General features: G+C 39.9%; 1 protein-coding gene across 8 annotated transcripts in view; it reads left to right on the top strand.

The window, feature by feature from the left end:
- The window catches only part of LIMA1 (LIM domain and actin binding 1), an 82,926-nt gene that overhangs the window by 54,346 nt on the left and 9,956 nt on the right, over positions 1-18,624 (top strand). For 3 of the 8 annotated variants that reach the window (XM_089920691.1, XM_089920692.1, XM_089920694.1), the window contains 5 exons: positions 7,206-7,290; positions 8,415-8,563; positions 11,409-11,516; positions 15,628-15,703; positions 17,222-17,334. In XM_089920691.1, the coding sequence (XP_089776817.1) occupies positions 7,206-7,290; positions 8,415-8,563; positions 11,409-11,516; positions 15,628-15,703; positions 17,222-17,334 (531 nt within the window). The remainder of the gene's footprint in view (positions 1-7,205; positions 7,291-8,414; positions 8,564-11,408; positions 11,517-15,627; positions 15,704-17,221; positions 17,335-18,624) is intronic. The other 5 variants (XM_089920695.1, XM_089920696.1, XM_022572187.2 and 2 more) reach the window with 4 other exon arrangements.

Here is an 18,624-nt window from a genome sequence, read left to right as displayed (position 1 = left end):
AAAGCTGATCAAGCAGTTATAACCAATATTCAGTTATCATCATGTTGACATTTGAATCCGTAATCTTCAAAGGCCTTGATGCAGTTATTCAAATCACCAAACAATGTAGGGACAGGCTCCTTAAGTCTCAGTTCTTTCTGTTTGGTTCCTAACTTATCTGGTTCACACAAATCCTTGGAAAGGAGAATACAGACCAAATATTTGGAAGGTGTATTTCTACCTTCATCACCTATTTAAAGTATTGTCTTTTGCTTGGGTCAGGATTAAACCTATATATATATATATATATATATATATATATATATATATATATATATATACACCACATCTTTTTTATCCATTCATCTGTTGATGAACTCCTAAGTTCTCAGTGTTATTTTGACCTCTCTGTAGCGGTACATTTCTTGTAAAGACCTCCTACTCGTATAAATTAAGTTTTATTTACCTTAGTTAGTAACTCTGAGTAAACCTTTGGTCTTTTGTGGTAAGACAATAATGGATCCAGGTATAAAGATGCCAGTCAGGGAGTCGTGATCTTTCTGTTTGTCGCCCTAAATGGCTGTCTTTGATATGTCAGTTAGAGACCAGTCATCTCTTTTCTGCTTATTTTCATGCCAGTTAACTACTTACCGGTTTCTATCCGGTTCCATTAAAATAAAATATGTTGAAAAGTAATATCAGGAGACTGGAATATTCTCTAAGCATTGGTTGGCTACATTAGAGTTTGTAGGGGCCAGAAAGACATCATTTGCCCCACAAAATCACCTTTTCTTTCTGCTACTGAACTCACTCCTGGATTAAACAACATAGGTGTGTATCCAGATGAATTTATTAGTCATTTCCTTTAACCTTCTAATTCATTAAGGAGTTACAATGAGTGAGAAATCCCTATCAAGATTGTTGACATAAATCCTAGAACTATAAGTGATTGTAAAAGGTTATTTAATTCAGCTCATTGTTCGCAGGATATTAAAATCCCTATTTTACAGATGGAAACAGCTGACGTCAGAGAAATTAACTGATATGCCCGATGTCATGTGGCTAATTAATATCAGAACAAGAACTGAAATTGTGTAGTACCCCTTCTACCATAAACACTACCTTCATGGATATTATAATAGCTATTTATTAGATAAAAACATCTGGCCTTATGTATTTTTGGAATCTAAGGAAACCAGGAAAGAATTAAAACATATTAACAGCTGTCTTCTCAAAGACTTTAGCTTTCTATCTGTCCTCTTCCTACGTTTTATAGTCTTCTTACTGAGTTAAAAACATCAGGGCAATGAAGAGAATACACTGGAATGCAAGAGATTTGTACTGAAACTCTTGAGTTAGAAGCTTGTGAGTTTGAGAGGTTTGTTTTTCTTATATAAATTAGTCATCTGAACAATCACACGCGCGCGCACACACACACACACACACACACACACACACACACTACAGTAAACCAGAAAAGGCCAAGTAAGCCTGGAAAAAAGAGTAACCTTTATCAGTTGTGCACAATGGTATCCTTATCGTTGCATAACTAGATTTTACAAGGTTTTAGGTACTGTGTGCTCACTGTTTTGTGTGCTTTATCTTTGGTTTGGTCTTTTTTACATAGACCTTCCTTTGTATCTTCCTAGTTCATGTAGTTATCCTTTTGTGGCAATATGTTACTTCATTATACTTTTTTTCTTTTGCGGTACACGGGCCTCTCACTGCTGTGGCCTCTCCAGCCGCGGAGCACAGGCTCCGGACGCGCAGGCTCAGCGGCCATGGCTCACGAGCCCAGCCGCTCCGCGGCATGTGGGATCTTCCTGGACCGGGGCACGAACCCGCGTCCCCTGCATCGGCAGGCTGACTCTCAACCACCGCGCCACCAGGGAAGCCCCATTATACTTTTTAATCATTCCCCAGTAATTAGATTCTCTTCCAGCCTAATAAAAAAGCTCTAAGCATCTTGGCAGAAACATTTTATTTTTAGTTATGGGGGGGGCTATATTACTGAATGATGTTACCGTGGTCAAAAGACATAATTCTGTAACACTGCTAGCACAATCTAAGGGCATATTTAATTCCCCAGCAGTTCCTCATCAGCATTTGGTTTTATCATTCTTATCTATTTATATTAATTTAAAAATATGAAGTATTACCTCTCCTTCCTTTCTTTTCTTCCTAATTGTAAGAGTAATACATAATTTTTATAGAACACTTAGAAATACAAAATATGGGAGTTCCCTGGTGGTCTAGTGGTTAGGATTCGGGGGGTTTTCTCTGCCATGCGCGGGTTCAGTCTGGTTGGGGAGCTGAGATCCCGCAAGCCACGCAGTGCAACCAAAAAAAAAAATATATATATATATATATATATATTTATACATATATGTATGTGTATATATATATATATATATACACACACATATATATGGAGAGAGAGAGAGAGAGAAATCCCCCTGCCTGGAGATAAGTGCTCCTTCTGTGTGTATTTTGTACTTAAATGAGCTGTATTTTTTCTGCGAGGGTCCCTGGAGAAGGAAATGTTTCTCTCTCAGTATTTTGAGAAATTAAGGCCAGATTTTATCTACACCATATGATCTCCATGCATAGTTCAGCAAAGTCCCATTTTTCCCTAAAAGTCATTCTTCCTCCACGCTTGACTTTGGAGGGATGAGAGAGTCTGAAGGAAGGTCAAAGTTGAATGGTTGAAGGAAATGGCTCTCAGTAAATTAAAGTGTTGAGAATCAACTTTTAAAGAGAATTTTTCCTGAAAATAGGCGTACACAGGACAGGAAATCCTGCTTTTTACTTGACATTTGGGACCTAAATTACTTTATTTCTTAAAGAAAACTTTGCAGAGAAAAGAAATTCTACAGACTACTGGCTAAAAGCCCTAGACTATTATTTTCTTACTGGTAAATGTTGATGCATTTGGTTTATGGATTCAATGAAAATATTTAAGGGGTGGTCACACTAACGAGAGTTGCTGCAGTCAGCTGACAGGAAGGAGGACTTGTGGGGTGGGGTGAGGCCAAGCCTTAGGAAATTCCAGAAAGTCTTAAAGTGTCTTATCTTTTCTCTCTTAACAGATTATGATGATTAAGGCTGCCTCAGGCATCTGAATAAAAAAGATTGAAATGCAATAAAAATGTGTTACAGAAGAGTATTTCAGTATCAGAATTCCTGGTGTTTGGTTTTTTTTTTTCTTCTCTTTTCTTTTTGTGCTCCTTTACTTTCCTTGAGAAATATTGGAGGAAACCCCACCTTTTTCCTGAACCTCAGATTACCACTTGTAAAATGAGGATCAAAAATGAATAGTAAAAAAAAAAAAAAAAAGAATAGTAAATGAATATGAGATCTTGGGGTTTTTTTTTTTTTTTTTTTGAAGTATAGTTGCTTTACAATATTGTGTTCATTTCAGGTATACAGGGATCTTGTCATTCTTTATATTTGAGTGGTTTGGAGGTGGAAAGGTATTAAAAGAAATGCATAGTGCTTCACCCAGGAGCTCATTAAAAGCCATCTAATCTCCGAGCTGTATCCTCCTCAGAACCAGTGTCAGTATAGCTTTGATTTCCAGAGACGTTTTTCTGTTTTTCTCTAAGACCAAATGACTTTGCAGATTCACTTTTTTAATAGTTGAAAGAAAATAATTCAGAGTATTGAACCCTCATGAATTCTTTGGGGGGGGGGAATGTCTATTTAACCCAAAGATTTAAATAAAAAGCTAGTGAAGATGGGAAATTTTATGCATCTAAAACCAAAGAACCTTGCAGGGCATGTGTTCTGGTTCTAAATGGTCTTGCTCCCAATAACACCAGTGTAGGAACTTCAAGCACAAACGGAAAACTAAACTCCTAACAGGTTGCAACACGTAACACATACTCTTGGAATTATGCTTGAACTTTACCTTTGACAGAATGTAAATATTTGAAATATTGCTCCAGTGTTAAGACTGCAGAACCCATTCCCTTTTGGTTTAAAAAAAAAAAAAAAAAGTGTATTTCCAGGCTTTCTCCCTTTTTGAGCCCTGAAAATTTTAGTTTTTATAATGATCTTTTTACAGTGCAGCAGCGTTTGGAATAAATCTTTGGAATTTCCTTTATCTATCTGCAAATGAGAAATGTTTTAAAAACAGAAAAATGTGGATGGAGGGTATTCTGCCAAACGTATCTTTTCACTTTGGCTGATAATCTTCATTTCCAAATGGTAGGCTGTTCCCAGAGCAAAAATGTGTTGCATCATAGGAGTCATGTGGATGTGACTGATGTTGGTGCAGCTGACCTGAGTATGATGTGGCAAGGTTAGAGTTGCTACAGCTTCTTTCAGTTGTTTTTTTTTTTTGTAAATAGATTCAACCAATAATGTAAATAGCAAAGATGACTGGAGATGCAGTACATTAAATATATATCGAATTTGCTAGAAACTGTATTCTTTTTGGTAGGGTACAAGCAAACCAGATCCTTGGCTCTGATTTCTGAAGTGGCATATTTTCTATCTCCAAGGAGAGAGAGAGAGAGGGCTGGGAGGCGGGGGCGTGGGGAGGACTTGAAAAAGGGATAGTTCACTGTCTTAAACTTTATTGTTGGTTGATTAGTCCATTGAACTTAAAGGTTTAATAATTATTTATTAATGTTGAATTCAAAAGGGAGCCAAATCTTTTTTACTCTTGTCTCCTGTCATACTGGATTTCACACATCTTTTCCACGTTAAGTTATCTGGAAATAAACTGAGATTTCAATGATAGGATCTGCTTGAAGGCTCTCATTGCAAGCTGAATAAACATGACATACTGTCTGTGTTTTATGTCTGGGAACATCCTCTGATACTTACTAAGTGGCTTTCTTCAGTTACTTTTCTAGTCGTAAAATTAGAATTTGGAACTTTCATTAGAGATCTACCCTAAATTTGAGAGATACAAATGTAGTAATTTACGGGAATCATTTTTTTATTAAATAAATCTGTACCTTCCACTTTTCTATTTAAAAAATAAAAAATAGGACTTCCCTGATAGCGCAGTGGTTAGGAATCCACCTGCCAATGCAGAAGACACTGGTTTGAGCCCTGGTCCAGGGAGATCCCATGTGCCGCGGAGCAACTAAGTTCGTGCGCCACACCTACTGAGCCTAAGCTCTAGAGCCCGTGAGCCATAACTACTGAGCCCACGTGCCACAACTAGTGAAGCCCGCGTACGTAGAGCCTGTGCTCAGCAACAGGAGAAGCCACTGCAATGAGAAGCCTGCGCACCACAGCCAAGAGTACCCCCCGTTCGCCGCAACTAGAGAAAGCCCACACGCAGCAACAAAGACCCAACACAGCCAAAAAATAATTAATTAATTAAAAAAATAAAAGCATGGTCTCTGCCCTCAGTAAACTAAGATTCCAGTCCAGTAGAGGGATGCGCAACAATTTGTTAAGCATTGTAATGGAAGTGTGACCAGGTCCTTGAGAACAGAGAAAGGGCTACTTAGATTTATGGAAGAGAGGTAGGGCAGATGCAGAGGGACTGTTGCTTAGCTTACACTGAGTCTTGAAGGAACAGGCACTGTTAGACAATAGAAGGATAGAAGAGTAACCCAGGTAGAGGGAACTCATTTACAATATCATGGACTTCCCAGTGGTTTGCTTTTCCTGGAGGGTAAGCGGTGAGGAAGAGAATACCCAGAGAGGGTAGGAAGGGACCAGATCTAGAACTGGTCTTTTGTGACATACTAAGCACTTTAGATTTAATTCAAGGAGTGATTAGGAATCCTTAAAGAATTTTGAACAAGAGAGTAACATAGATTTTTTAAAATTTTATTTATTTATTTATTTTTGGCTGCATTGGGTCTTTGTTGCTACGAGGGGGCTTTCTCTAGTTGTGTCGAGTGGGGGCTACTCTTCATTGCAGTGCACAGGTTTCTCATTGCGGTGGCTTCTCGCAGAGCATGGGCTCTAAGCGCGTGGGCTTCAGTAGTTGTGGCACGCGGGCTCCAAAGCACAGGCTCAGCAGTTGTGGTGCATGGGCCTAGTTGTTCCACGGCATGTGGGACCTTCCCGGACCAGGGCTTGAACCCGTGTCCCCTGCAATGGCAGGTGGATTCTTAACCACTGTGCACCTGGGAAGTCAAGTAACATAGATTTATATTTGGGGATAATTTTTTTGTCTTACTTGGGATAATGGCAGCATCATAGAGCCTTGATTGGAAGGCGGAAGAACCAATTAGAAAGGTAATGCAAGGACTTCCCTGGTGGTGCAATGGTTAAGAATCCACCTGCCAACATAGGGGACACGGGTTCGATCCCTGGTCCAGGAAGATCCCACATGCCGCGGAGCAGCTAAGCCCATGTGTCACAACTACTGAGCCTGCGCTCTAGAGCCCATGAGCCACAACTACTGAAGCCCGCGCACCTAGAGCCTGTGCTTCGCAGCGAGAAGCCACCACAGTGAGAAGCCCGTGCACCGCAATGAAGAGTAGCCCTGCTCACCACAAGTAGAGAAAGCCCGTGTGCAGCAACAAAGACCCAATACAGCCAAAAAATAAATAAATAAATGTTCCTTTAAAAAAAAAAGAAAAGAAAGGTAATGCAGTAGTCCAGGGAAAAGATGATGAAGACATGAACCAGGCAGCAACAGCAGGGATAAAATGGGATGGAGAAGGCCAACAGAAGACACTGCCATCAGGACTTGGCAGTTTGGAGAGACATCATGTTCATCTGGGACATGAGGATTCTGCTCCAATGACTGTTAAATTCTGAGGCTTTCTGGTTAAGGTGGTTAGGCAGTGATATTTCACAGAAAGCATTACCTATATAGAGTTACTTATTTTCCCCTGGGCACCTGTGAATATGTAGTGCTTGATATTTGTGTAATACTAAAAACACACTCTGTTGTATATAAAAACTAATATAAACGGGCTTCCCTGGTGGTGCAGTGGTTGGGCGTCCACCTGCCGATGCAGGGGACACGGGTTCGTGCCCCGGTCTGGGAGGATCCCGCGTGCCGCGGAGCGGCTGGGCCCGTGGCCCATGGCCGCTGGGCCTGCACGTCCAGAGCCTGTGTTCCGCAGCGGGAGAGGCCACAGCGGTGAGAGGCCCGCGTACGGCAAAAAAAAAAAAAAATATAAAATCTAATCTCTACTGGATATTATTTATAAAGGAGATTTGCAGGCCTCCTTTTTGAACATTGCATCAAGATTTCCCATCCTCACTGCAAAGCTTATTGCTGGGTTTTGTTTTCCAAACAGATTCTTCGGGCCCAAAGCCGAAGCGCAGGTGGAAGAAAGATCTCTGAAAACAGCTATTCTCTGGATGACTTGGAAATAGGCCCAGGTAAGCAGAGAGTTCCATGTGTGGGAAATTTTCTAGGAAGTACTCATTAGTAACAATACCTTTTGACCTCGAAGCTGATGCTTTTAAAGGAAGAGTGGTACAAATGAAAAGAAAGGCTGCTAGATACAAGCCATTCCCAAATCTCATTGCTTTTTCCAAATAGCTTCTCTGTATTTTTAATCCAACTTTATCAACAGTAACCTGTGTTAACCAAACGGTAACTTTGCAGGATTATAAGGGAAGTACTGTTACCGACAGTTTTGGCTCCATGGTCATCTGGGGCTTGAGGGCTCCCATGGATGGACATTATCCCCTGTCAAGATTGGTTATCCTGTATTACTGATGCTAACATAACACCTTGAGAGCAGAATTATTATGTTTTAAAGGGGGCATATACAAGCACTTCACACAAGAAAATAAAATCAATTAATATAGGAAAACCATCAGCCTCCTAGGAATCAAAGAAATGCAAATTAAAATGGCATTGCCATCTAATTTTTTCACATGTTAAATGAACAAAAATTTTAAAATATATAACACTCAATGATGGTAAGGGTTCTCCTTTTAATGTTGGGATAGTAAGTGAATGTTACCTTGTAAGTGACAGTTATAATCCTGATTTCCTTCTTTGTATTCTTTTTTTTAATTAATTAATTAATTAATTTTATTTATTTTCTGGCTGCGTTGGGTCTTCGTCCCTGCATGGGCTTTCTCTAGTTGGGGCAAGCAGGGGCTACTCTTCGTTGCAGTGTGCGGGCTTCTCATTGCATTGGCTTCTCTTGTTGCAGAGCACAGGCTCTAGGCGCATGGGCTTCAGTAGTTGTGGCACGTGGGCTCAGTAGTTGTGGCTCACGGGCTCTAGAGCGCAGGCTCAGTAGTTGTGGCGCACAGGCTTAGTTTCTTCGCGGCATGTGGGATCTTCCCAGACCAGGGCTTGGACCTGTGTCCCCTGCATTGGCAGGCTGATTCTTAACCACTGCACCACCAGGGAAGTCCCCCTTCTTTGTATTCTTAATAGAAGAGGTTGATTATATTAGATTACAATAGCCCAAAATTTAGAATCTTGAAATCATTCAAATCGCATTTTACCTTCTAATAAAGCACATTGTTTGCAATGCTTGCAGGTCAGTTGTCACCTTCATCATTCAACTCAGAGAAAAGCGAGAGTAGGCGAAATCTGGAGTTCCCACGCCTGTCAGAAACCTCCATAAAGGATCGAATGGCCAAGTACCAGGCAGCTGTGTCCAAACAAAGCAGTTCCACCAACTATACAGTATGTGTTCAGCATCATTCATTCGTTCACTCATCCAGCAAATGGTCACTGAGCACGGGAACTAAAAGTGTCTCCCAGACCCTGACCTGTGAGCCTTGGCTCCTTACTGGTCCCCAGCCATTCTCTCTTCACATAAATCCTACCCTAGCTTCATTCGTAATCCTCACCATGTTCTAATCCTGACTTTGCTTTCCTAGGCCTCATTCCCACCCCACTCATTTTTTTGTGTGATGTTACCATCCAGTAATGTCATTGAGAATTTTCCTGTTGCTTTTACTTAATCTTGTTGTTGTTAAAGAAGTATTGATAGTATTTTATTAGTTTTAACATATACACTTATTTTTGTTTTTGAGAGAAGAAAGGGAGAATACTGGAGAGAAATATTGAATATATTCAACATTAATGTGTGATGGGGTGTTTTTTGCAAATTTTATTGATATATAACTCACCTGACATAAAAATCACCATTTTTAAATATGCAATTCATTGATTTTTAATATATTCACAAGGTTGTGCAATCATCACCACTGTCTAATTCCAGAAATTTTCCATCACCCCAAAAAGAAACCCATACCTGTGCAGTGATTCCCAATTCCCCACTTCCCTCATCCCCTGGCAACCCCTAATATACTTTCTGTCTTTATGGATTTTCCTGTTCTGGACATTTCATGTAAATGAAATCATACAACATAGGGTCTACTTAATCTTTACTTCTTATGATGTAATAATTTTCTAAACAAATAGAATAGTGGATAGGAAAAAGGGGGAGAAATGACAGGAAGATGACATACTCAGTAAGCACAAAAATGTATTGTAAGTAGAATGGAGGGTCTTTCCACTTTATACTTTCCTAGGCTTAACTGGCAGGAGGACACAACTGAACTGTTTATTTTTTTTATTTTTATTTTTTGTGGTACGCGGGCCTCTCCCGTTGCGGAGCACAGGCTCCGGACACGCAGGCTCAGCGGCCATGGCTCACGGGCCCAGCCGCTCCACGGCATGTGGGATCCTCCCGGACCGGGTCACGAACCCGCATCCCCTGCATTGGCAGGCGGACTCTCAACCACTGTGCCACCCTGAACTGTTTATTTGAAGTTGCCTTTTAAGTGCCATTTATTCATAAGTACACACACATATACACACATGTACACATACATATATATCTTTCAAACAGTTGTTCCTTCTAAGATTTCAAATGACAAATTATTAATCTCTTGATTGTTATTTTTTAATAAAATTGGAAGAACAGTATTCACTTCTATTTGGCAGGCTGAACTAGTGCCTGTTAGAAATCACAGTGTGTATTCCAGGAGCTGAGCCTTCTTTCCCCCACCTTGTGAAGTATGCGTTTTCCAATAGTATTTATTGGTGGACCAAGTCTCTAGGCAGTGAGTAATCTCATCTTGATATTTCAGTATCGATTTAAGAAGAGATATTGTGTGTAAATCAGTAGCGAAGTGGAACATCACAGGCTTGTTATTCACTGGGAGTGTGAAAAATCAGCAAATTTAGACGTCTCTTAAAAGGCAGGTCAGGAGATAGAGCAAACAGATGATCTGTGGAGCTTAATTCCCTCTGTTACAGGATTTTGCTGCTTCTCAGTGCCCTCCTGCTATAAACATTCTTACCAGGTGACTCCCTAAGTGGAAAAACCTGTTCAGTGACTTTTTTTTAACTCCTAAATAAGAGTTTCTGCATTGCGGTTCGCCTGCTCTGTAAATTTTAAGAGTTGAGAAGTCTTAAGGAATTCTTATAAAAAGCACGTTTTATCTCATCCCCAAAGAATTTCTCAGGCCTCTTACAGAGCATGGTTGTAGCAAGGCGCACTCTCTCTGGCAATGATTCCGGAGGCTGGGCTTTGAGATGGGGTCACAAATGAGGTTTGGGCTCTTGTACTGTTGGTTTCTGTAGTGCTGGCTGCCAGCTCCTCCTCATAGACGGACCTCCAGAGCTGTAGGCCTCAACCTGGAATTCCACACCTGAGTCAGTCGCACTCACACTCCCTCATTGGCCTTGTGGCCATAAATCGCTCTTTTTCTCCCCATGCCTAAAGAGTCACAGAGAACAGAAGGGTACTAGATAACTAGCAGACTAAAGGTAGGAAATGTCCGTATTCATCTACCTCTGTACTGATTATGGATCTAGTAATAAAGTCAATTTTAATATTTTGCCCCAAGTGTTCTTTGCAAGGAAAACAAATATGTTTACACTTGCTCCTTCTGATTCCTTATGCCTGTTTTTTTATGTTGAAGCTCTATTATGAGAAGTAAAATAAGGTATGTCTTTAGTATACTGAATGAATTTTATGCTAAAAACATGTCTTTGAAAGTCTCACAAAGAAAGGCTGTTTTATGGTATCATTAAGTATAATTTCAATTTTTATATGTATACATCATTGCTGTCTCTCTTTCCAGGCCGGGCATTTATATATATATGGTCAGTATATTTTCTTAATTATTGGCACTTGGCATCTCCTTTCCCCTGCTCCAGAATGGTCTTTTCTGGTAAAACTCACCAGCTTTGCATTCCCACAAGCTCTGCTGCTAGAAGAGTGAATCACGAGAACATTGTATGCGGGGGGTGGTCTGTGTGTGTGTCTGTATTCTAATGAGCATCCAGTTTTAGACTAGTTGTATAAATATTTAACTCTGAGGTATGTGTCCACAAAGCTGCTTTTGTCATTTCACAAGTCAATGGGTTTTGCTTGTGAGAGTTAGGGGGTTGATTTGACTTAAAGCCTCTTAAAATAATTTCTTTTTTAACATTCCAAGTTTATTTAATAGATGTGCTATGAAGAGAATCGTGAGACTTTTTTTTTAATTCACAGACTATTTTTATTTTGTAGAATGAGTTGAGAGCTAGTGGTGGTGAAATCAAAACTCATAAATTGGAGCAAAAGGAGAATGTGCCCCCGGGTCCTGAGGTCTGCATCGCCCATCAGGATGGAGAAAAGGTGGGTTGGAAAGTCTGATGTCCATTTGCCAGGGAAGCATGTGTTCTAAATTAGATGCTTAAAATTAGAAACGATTCTAACTCTAGGCTGTAGAGTGTCTGGGAATTTGGTAACAGCTGCCAGGACAGATTGTCTTTTTTGGAGGTCACATAATTTTGGTTGGGGAGCTCTGCAACTTATAGCTGACCAAATAATGAACCTTCATTGGAAAATTCTTTTGCTCAGCAAATGCTCAGAGGACGTAGAGCTTAAGTAATTTTTAAAAACCTGGTTTGAATAGAGATATCATCTTCAAAGTTATTTGTATATTATTAATTTAACACATTTTATGTAAGAAAATGTCATTCTTTCACTTCGAAGTATTTTGAAAGCTAGGCACTATGCTAAGCACAGGCAATGCTGAGCTTAGCAACTAAATGTGAACAAACCATTCCACGTGGTCTTTACCTGCAAGAAAGCTAACAGAGTGGGAGGGAGATGAGTGTAGGTTGGCTATTGTAAAACAGTATAACAAGTGCCGTGAAAGGGCTATGAGGGGCCATGGAAGCTTGGACTAAGGACCCTTAACCTGACTTCCTCAAGAAGGTGATATCTGGGACATCCCTGGTGGCGCAGTGGTTAAGAATCCACCTGCCAATGCGGGGGATGTGGGTTCGAGCCCTGGTCCGGGAAGATCCCACATGCTGGGGAGAAACTAAGCCCGTGCATCACAACTACTGAGCCTGTGCTCTAAAGCTCGCGAGCCACAACTACTGAGCCCCTGCACACCACAACTATTGAAACCTGCATGCCTAGAGCCTGTGCTCTGCAACAAGAGAAGCCACCGCTGTGAGAAGCCCCCGCACCGCAACGAAGAGTAACCCCTGCACACTGCAACTAGAGAAAGCCCGCATGCAACAACAAAGACCCAACGCAGCCAAAAATAAATAAATAAATAAATGTAAAAAAAGAAGGTGATATCTGAGCCAAGTCTTGAGGGATGTGTGGAAATAGGCCAAGTGAATAAGGGGACGGTTGAGTAAAGAAAGAGAAGGGTATTCCAGGGAGAAACAACAGAGGTTTGGAAACCAGAGAACCCAACCAAGATGACTTGTCTGGAGCATGAAGTACCTGTAGGCAATGGCAAGAGACAGGTGGAGGGAGAGGGCCAGGGTGGGTCTTGAAAAACCCTTAAGAGTATGATTGTAGTCCTGCGTCGGAGGAAAGCCACGGGAAGGTTTTAAGCAAATCAGGTTTTATACATTTAAGGTTAGATGGATGGCTTAGTTGGATTAAGTAACAATATATATGTCAGGTGAATTTTCTCTGCCAATCCATTACCCAGTCTCGTTGGTCTTTCTGTCAATATGATAATCAAATGTTAAGTTAGATGAGGAGAAAGCTTTCAAGTCTATTACAGTGACTAATAGGAGTATAGTCATTGTTTCTGTTACACATATTAACACCCTTGAGGCCATTCTACAAAAGGTGAGGAGATAATTAAAATGGGTTAAGAGCAATAGCTCTCAAACTTATTTGATTATAACAGACTTTAAAATAGATATATTGACAGCATACCAACAGGAACTCATGAGATATACTACACACTTGGACCAAAGGAGGCACACAGAAAAATAGTCTCAGATTAATGGCTACAATATTTGACTCAAAGAATAGAGCAGGAAAAAATTTAGGAACATTAAATCGCTTTATTTTACAAAACTATATCACAAATGTATTTTGAGATAATAAGACAAACTACGTGGCAGTAATGTGTTTCATAATCATAAAATAATCAAATTACATACGTCCTTGAAACAGTGGGCTCAGGCATTATTTCCATGTCACATATCAAGTGAGTTCCCTCATTAGACTGCCTGGTTTTCCCATTTTTTAAGTGGGAGATTATGTCTTATGTATAAGTGATATGTTTGGAATTTTTCTTATATACTGTAAAAAAGACATTTAAGAGAAAAAAATATTCCCAGCATTGAAATCCTCCCATCTGTCCTTGGAGCATAATTTGAGGAACGATCATCTGGAAAATCATGCTTGGATGTTCCCTATATCTAATTTCATGTTTCCTTCTTGATTGTCTTCGTATTGATTTGAACCTGGAACTCTGAGCTGAATTGGAGGATCAGAACATTTTAATTATAGCCTAAAAGGGTATCATTGCAGCTGAATCACAGATTGGGAAGTGGGTGGGGAAGAGAGGAGATAAAGATAGTACATAGTCTTCAAGTGTATACTGTAGGTTCATGAACCCTTGGCTGCCTTAAAATTCATAAAATTTTTCAGAGCTTCAGCTATCCTTTTGGCTCTTTGCCTAGCTTTTGTTAACCAATACCTAAGAACTATTTGAACTTCAGTTTGTTACAAAAGGACATTAATGCCAGGGTAAACTCACCTGAAATAGAATATTTTGTCAAGGTATTGTCTTCCCATTCTCCTCTTGTGAATGAATTTGTGCTTTTCTTTAATGAAGCGTTTGAGCAAAATCTCACATGCTCTCTCCTGGCTATTCCTGCAGTGAAGTCATCTGGTTGGGCGTGTGCAATGATGTCATGATTGGCATTAAGTTTACCCTGCAGATTCAAGGTGACTAAATTGGAGGTGAAAGAAGGACATCCTGGGATGGGTGCACCTCCTAATTTAGCAAGAATTGAAGAGCTTTTTATGGCCATGCACAACTTTCAGAAAATTTATTTCGTATCATTAAATGAAATAACGCATGTAAAGTGGTCATTCCAATACCTGGAACATAGTAAGCATTTAATAAATGTTAACTGTTATTATACTGGTTTGGTTTATACCATGTCACAACTCCTGTAATGAACAGAGAATAAAGGGAAAAAAATGACCACGCTGCAGTCAGCCAACAACCTAATCTCCATTGTAAATTTATTCAGTACATTAGACATCCTGATATAAACACTCAGCATCACCCATAAAATCCCTGACATCTGAATGAAAGAATATTCACGAGGAGTGCACATTGGGTCACCTCTTGACCCTTCATGATTTTTTTTTTGGGGGGGTGGAATTCCTTCCTCATAACCTCACTAGAAGTTCTCTGCATTTCTTTCTTTTTTTTTCCTAATATTTATTTATTATGTATTTGGCTGCATTGAGTCTTAGTTGCAGCACGTGGGATCTTTGTTGCGGCATGTGGAGTCTTTCCGTTGCAGTGCGTGGGCTTCTTTAGTTTCGGCGCGCAGGCTCTAGAGCACGCACGCTCAGTAGTTGGGGCGCACGGGCTTAGTTGCCCTGCGGCATGTGGGATCTTAGTTCCCTGACCAGGGATCGAACCCGCATCCCCTGCATCGGAAGGCGGATTCTTAGTCACTGGACCACCAGAGAAATCCCGACCCTTCATGATTTTGAGTGTGGAGGAAGATACCAGGAAGGCCTAGGGGCCAGTAGAAAGGAGAGAGAGCTGGTAGAAAGTACTTTTATTTAAATTTGATGCCAAATGGGGAAAATAATCACCTATACATAAGATTTGCCATCTTGTTAAACATTGCCATTTTGAGACCAGAACTAAAAAGGGCAACTAACCTTGAAGATAACACCAAAGGTTGGTTTTAGATAAATTTGTTTTATAGCTATCAGAAGGTCTTCTGTACCAGCAAGCTTGTTTCAGCAGAATGCATTTGTTTGGGAAATAAGGAGTTAGGAAAATAAAAGAATAGTTCCTATATGTAAAGAATTTATCTTGCATTGGAGTGAGTTACAGTTCCACGAGTTGTGGTTTGTGGTGAGGAGCTTTGCTCTCCCTGATAGAGGGTTTTGTTTTGTACCCTCCCCGCTCCCGCCTTTTTTTTGAGAGTACAAAGATATGGTTTAGAACTTCTTTTATAAAGGAAGATAATGCACACTTTGGGCAGTGGCTTGCAGTCTGTTATTTGCGTTACTCTGTAATTGAGAGGCATGTTAATATCCTCATAAAAGACATTTTGCTGCCTCTTGTTTAAATGCTCAGCTGTTCTGGGGGCCATTATTTCCCCCAGGCAGCCAGTGACTGACTGGAGTCAGCAGGTTTTAATGGCATTAATAGCAGTTTGCTCTTTTGTTTTTAATGTGATTCTTAATCCACCCCCCACCCCCCACCCTGCCTTTCTTTTTCTAGGTTTCTGCATCTGAGAATAGTCTGGCAGCCCGTTCTGCACCTGCTGAGGGTGATTCCCGTAAGCTTTCATCCTTAGGTCTGGTGGAAGAGGGTCTTGTTCTCTAGCCCCTGTTTGGTTGGCGGGGGTGGTCCCCAGTTCTGTCAGTGCTGAGAATGTGTAACATATTAAACCCAGTAATGTAGCTGATCAGATCTTTCACTTGGTTTTAAGGACTGATGCTTGAGTACCCTTCACACATCCCATGCCTAAGAGAGAAGTTAAATTCAATGAAATATGATTAACTTGTGGCCAGCTGAATACTTTCGATGCTTCTCTCATTGAACTTATCCTGTCTTTTGTACCAAACCTTTTCAGGGTTAATGCTATAAAAACTATAATTTTGAAGTTTCATTTTAATAGAAGGTTGGCCAAGAAGGACTTTATTCATTTACAGGAATAAAGAATTGGTATTTGAGTAACCTTTAAAAAATATCTTTTTCTTATTTCTCTAAATAGATACTATAATCCTCCCTCTGGCTAGATTCTAGACATTTTCCTGTGGGTGCTGAATTTGATCACCTTTTCATCCTATTTTGGAATCATTTTGAGCCTCTCTTCTCCCAAAGACAAAAACCTTTGTTTTTTAATATACTATGTCCACTTTTGATTCTGATGTTCAGTGTATTATTTTTTTAAATATATGTGGATGTCTAGCTTCTCCTCAGGTTAATTAGTTTACTAGACATTGAAAACTCAGCAAGAAGTTGAAGTATCAGCTAAACAGATCTCTAGTAAACCCTGCCTTAAAATTTTAGAAACTTGCTGCTTGAATCCAAGAACATTCCTTTTGCAGTCATTTTGCTTGGACTAGAAATTTTTCTGAGTTTTGACTAGGTTTGCAAAACATTTTTTTGAAAAATAAGCCATAATCTTTCAGTACTTTGTTGACATAACTCTAGATTTTAGGGAATCTTTTATGGTTCCTTAGCAACTGTGTGAATGACTTCTCTGTGCCTCTTCTGAGTTTTCCATAAAACAAATATATTGGCAGGAAATTAACTTATGCAGGTGACACGTCAATGACTATGAAAAAAACTTTATAGAGTCTTTTTCCATAATCTTCATCCATGGATGTTCGCTATAGGACTGACCAAAAAGATGGTGTCAAATTATACACACTCATATACATGAGCATATCTTATGAAATTTCTCCCCTCACATTCCCCCATTTTCCCAAGTTCAGTTGAAACGCCCCAGAAGGAGTTGTTGGGATTGCTAACTACCAAAAAGCCATCAAAGTCTGTAAACAGCCTTAAAAAATGACAAATGCTACAGGGCAGAAGTTTCCTTATGTAGGATGGTTTGGATTCCCGCTGCATGTGGCAAAGGGTGAGAAAGCCTCTGAGTTGGCACCCCGACTTGTGAGAGAACAGAGAATGTAAGAGCATAGTTTTTAGCATGAGAATAATGCTTTTCTTCAACAGAAAAGCTATGTTTTTCCTGGTGTTGAAAGGACCTGTCCTTAGTGGAGGTGCCTAAAATTTGCTTTGGGGAGGAACCTTTCCTGAGCCTTCCCTTGAGATACTATAAAATGTCTTCCTTCTGTAACTCAAGCAGGTAACTCCCAGGTTAAGAGTGAGTTCCAGCAGCTTGTGCATCCCAAGCCACTAAGTCCAGATGCCAGAGCTTCCGGCCTTTCTGAAAGTTCTCCTCCCAAAGCAGTGAAGGTATGATGGCAGTTTCTCTTGGAGCCTTGTAGACATTGGTTTACTAGTAGAGCTCATTGCATCTTTTATCTTTATGTTCATTATAACCTGTTTTTGCTTTCCTGGGGATGAAAATGCCAAATAAGGGCACACGTGAGCCAGTCACTTTCCCTGGAAATCTTGCTGCTCTTGCTTAGGTGTTTGAGCCAGGAGTGGGAAGCCTCACTGATACCGCTCCAGTCTGAAATCTGGAAAGCTCATGAAAGAAAACCCAAAGTTAAAGAAGATAACCTGACTTTTTTTCTTGTTAAGTCCAAATTCATAAATCTATGAATGGGTAAAAACCTATAAAAAGAGCAATATGAAAAATCTGTTAAAATCAGCCCATTGGATGGGAATGTGCTGTGTTAAAGATTTAGTGGCTCCCTGGCCTGAGGAACTTGACCATAACATGATTGGTGGTCAGCGCGTTTAAAGAAAGAATGTGTGCATTCCAGTGGGGGTTGACCAGTCCATTTGCTATAAAAATGGCCATTCAAATAACACTTACACTAGGTTATAATATTAGTTATTAAGGAATGTCCAAAATGTTTGTACCCGAGGAAAATTTTACTAGGCTACTCAATCTGTGGTCTCCTTTCATTTACTAATTTTTTTTTCATTCACTAATTTTTAAAAGCAGTATTTTCCCTTTCTATGAACAAGTAAATATTCCCATAAAAATAAACAAAGATTAAAAAAAAAATCCAACACCTCTTTTAGGCTGCTCACCTAACTTGTTTTAATTGAATGCTTTGCTAATGCAGTGTTGATTTACCCACTTGGTTAATAACAAACATATCTTATACTTCTTTAGTGTCTTCCTCCTCTGGTGCTCTCTTAAGTAGCTGGGTTTTGTTTCAAAGGTTTTAACATTTGAGAGAAACTCAATAGGTAGAATTAGTTTTAAGGTGGTTTGTACTGCCTCAACCTCATGCACACATCTGCCATGTTTCTATCGCACAACTGTAGGCATGATTGGTCTCTTGATGAAAGTTCTAATGCACAGAAAGGATGGAGATACTCTGTAATGACCTAGATGGGAGAAGAATCTGAAAAAGAGTGGATATATGTATATGTATAACTGATTCACTTTGCTGTACAGCAGAAACTAATACAACATTGTAAATCAACTATACTCCAATAAAAATTAATTAAAAAACAAAAAAAGAAAGGATGGAGGTAAGACATAGGTGAGGGTTTGGAGCAAAGGGAGGAAAGGGGAGAATCCAGGAAAGGGGAGGTCGGGGGAAGAAGGTAAACATGAAAATT

Source organism: Delphinapterus leucas, chromosome 11, assembly GCF_059928025.1.
Source record: "Delphinapterus leucas isolate spDelLeu-1000000601 "Yukka" chromosome 11, BTC_Dleu_Yukka2, whole genome shotgun sequence".
NCBI classification, from domain to species: Eukaryota; Metazoa; Chordata; class Mammalia; order Artiodactyla; family Monodontidae; genus Delphinapterus; species Delphinapterus leucas.
The sequence above is the reverse complement of the archived record's forward strand: the minus strand, read 5'-3'. Positions and strand labels throughout refer to the sequence as shown.